This window comes from Raphanus sativus, unplaced genomic scaffold (genome assembly GCF_000801105.2).
Source record: "Raphanus sativus cultivar WK10039 unplaced genomic scaffold, ASM80110v3 Scaffold5037, whole genome shotgun sequence".
NCBI classification, from domain to species: Eukaryota; Viridiplantae; Streptophyta; class Magnoliopsida; order Brassicales; family Brassicaceae; genus Raphanus; species Raphanus sativus.
In genome coordinates this window covers 4,159-5,076 of record NW_026620337.1, presented here as the reverse complement: position 1 = coordinate 5,076, position 918 = coordinate 4,159, and the positions used below count along the sequence as shown (strand labels likewise).

Genomic DNA, 918 nt, shown 5'->3' with positions numbered 1-918 from the left:
AGTATTATCTCTCTTCTGCGGGTATAAAATTTCACTCTTATTTAAAATTCTCGATACTATAAAATTATAACTTATTTTATAACACGTTATCAGCACGATCACTCTGCAATTCGAAATGGCAAATATCGAGAAACTTCAGTTTCCGGCCTTAGAAATAACTGGGGCAAATTACACGGCGTGGATAACTAATATGGAGCTTCATCTAGATTCAGAGAAAATACTCGACACAATAAAAGAAGGAAACAAAACGGCATCTCATGAAAAGGCTAAGGCCGTAATATTTCTGAGAAAGCACCTAGATGAAAACCTTACGCATGACTATGCAAGGATAAAAGATCCTCTAGATCTTTGGAAAGCCCTAAAGGAGAGGTTTGATAACCAGAAGAAAATAACTCTTCCCCATGCACTCGATGAATGGGCGAACCTGCGGTTTCAAGATTTTGAAAAGGTGGAAACGTACAATTCCGCTATATTAAGGATAGCGGCGCAATTAGAATATTGCGGTAAGCCCGTGACGGAAGCAGAAATGCTTGAGAAAACTTACCAAACGTTCCACAAAAACCATTATGTTCTACAAGAACAATACAGAAACCGTGGATACACGAGGTTCTCTGAACTCGCTGTAGCGCTCATGATAGCGGAGAAAAATAATGAACTCCTTATCAAAAACCACAATATCCGACCCACATGAACCAAAGCATTTCCTGAGGTGAATGCAACGGATGTAAAAAATCCGGAAAGAGGAAATGTTTCCTATCGTGGTCGTGGTCGTGGTCGTGGTTACGGTCGTGGTCGTGGCCATCGATTTAATCGTGGTAATGAAAGGAGTTACAACCCAAAAGGAAGGGGATCCAACACGTGGAATCGATCCGATCGTGGAAAAGGGAATGAAGCCCAAGAAAACCCTACTCGTAAAAA

General features: G+C 40.8%; 1 protein-coding gene across 1 annotated transcript; it reads left to right on the top strand.

Annotated features, from left to right (window-relative positions):
* Positions 1-115: 115 nt before the first annotated feature.
* Positions 116-691, top strand: LOC130507641 (uncharacterized). Its single transcript, XM_057002331.1, has one exon. The coding sequence runs from the start codon at positions 116-118 to the stop codon at positions 689-691; it is 576 nt and encodes a 191-aa protein (XP_056858311.1).
* The last annotated feature ends 227 nt before the right edge of the window (positions 692-918 follow it).

Bases quoted from the DNA above. Each gene is read 5' to 3' on its own strand.
- LOC130507641 (XM_057002331.1), top strand. From the start codon at position 116: ATGGCAAATATCGAGAAACTTCAGTTTCCGGCCTTAGAAATAACTGGG.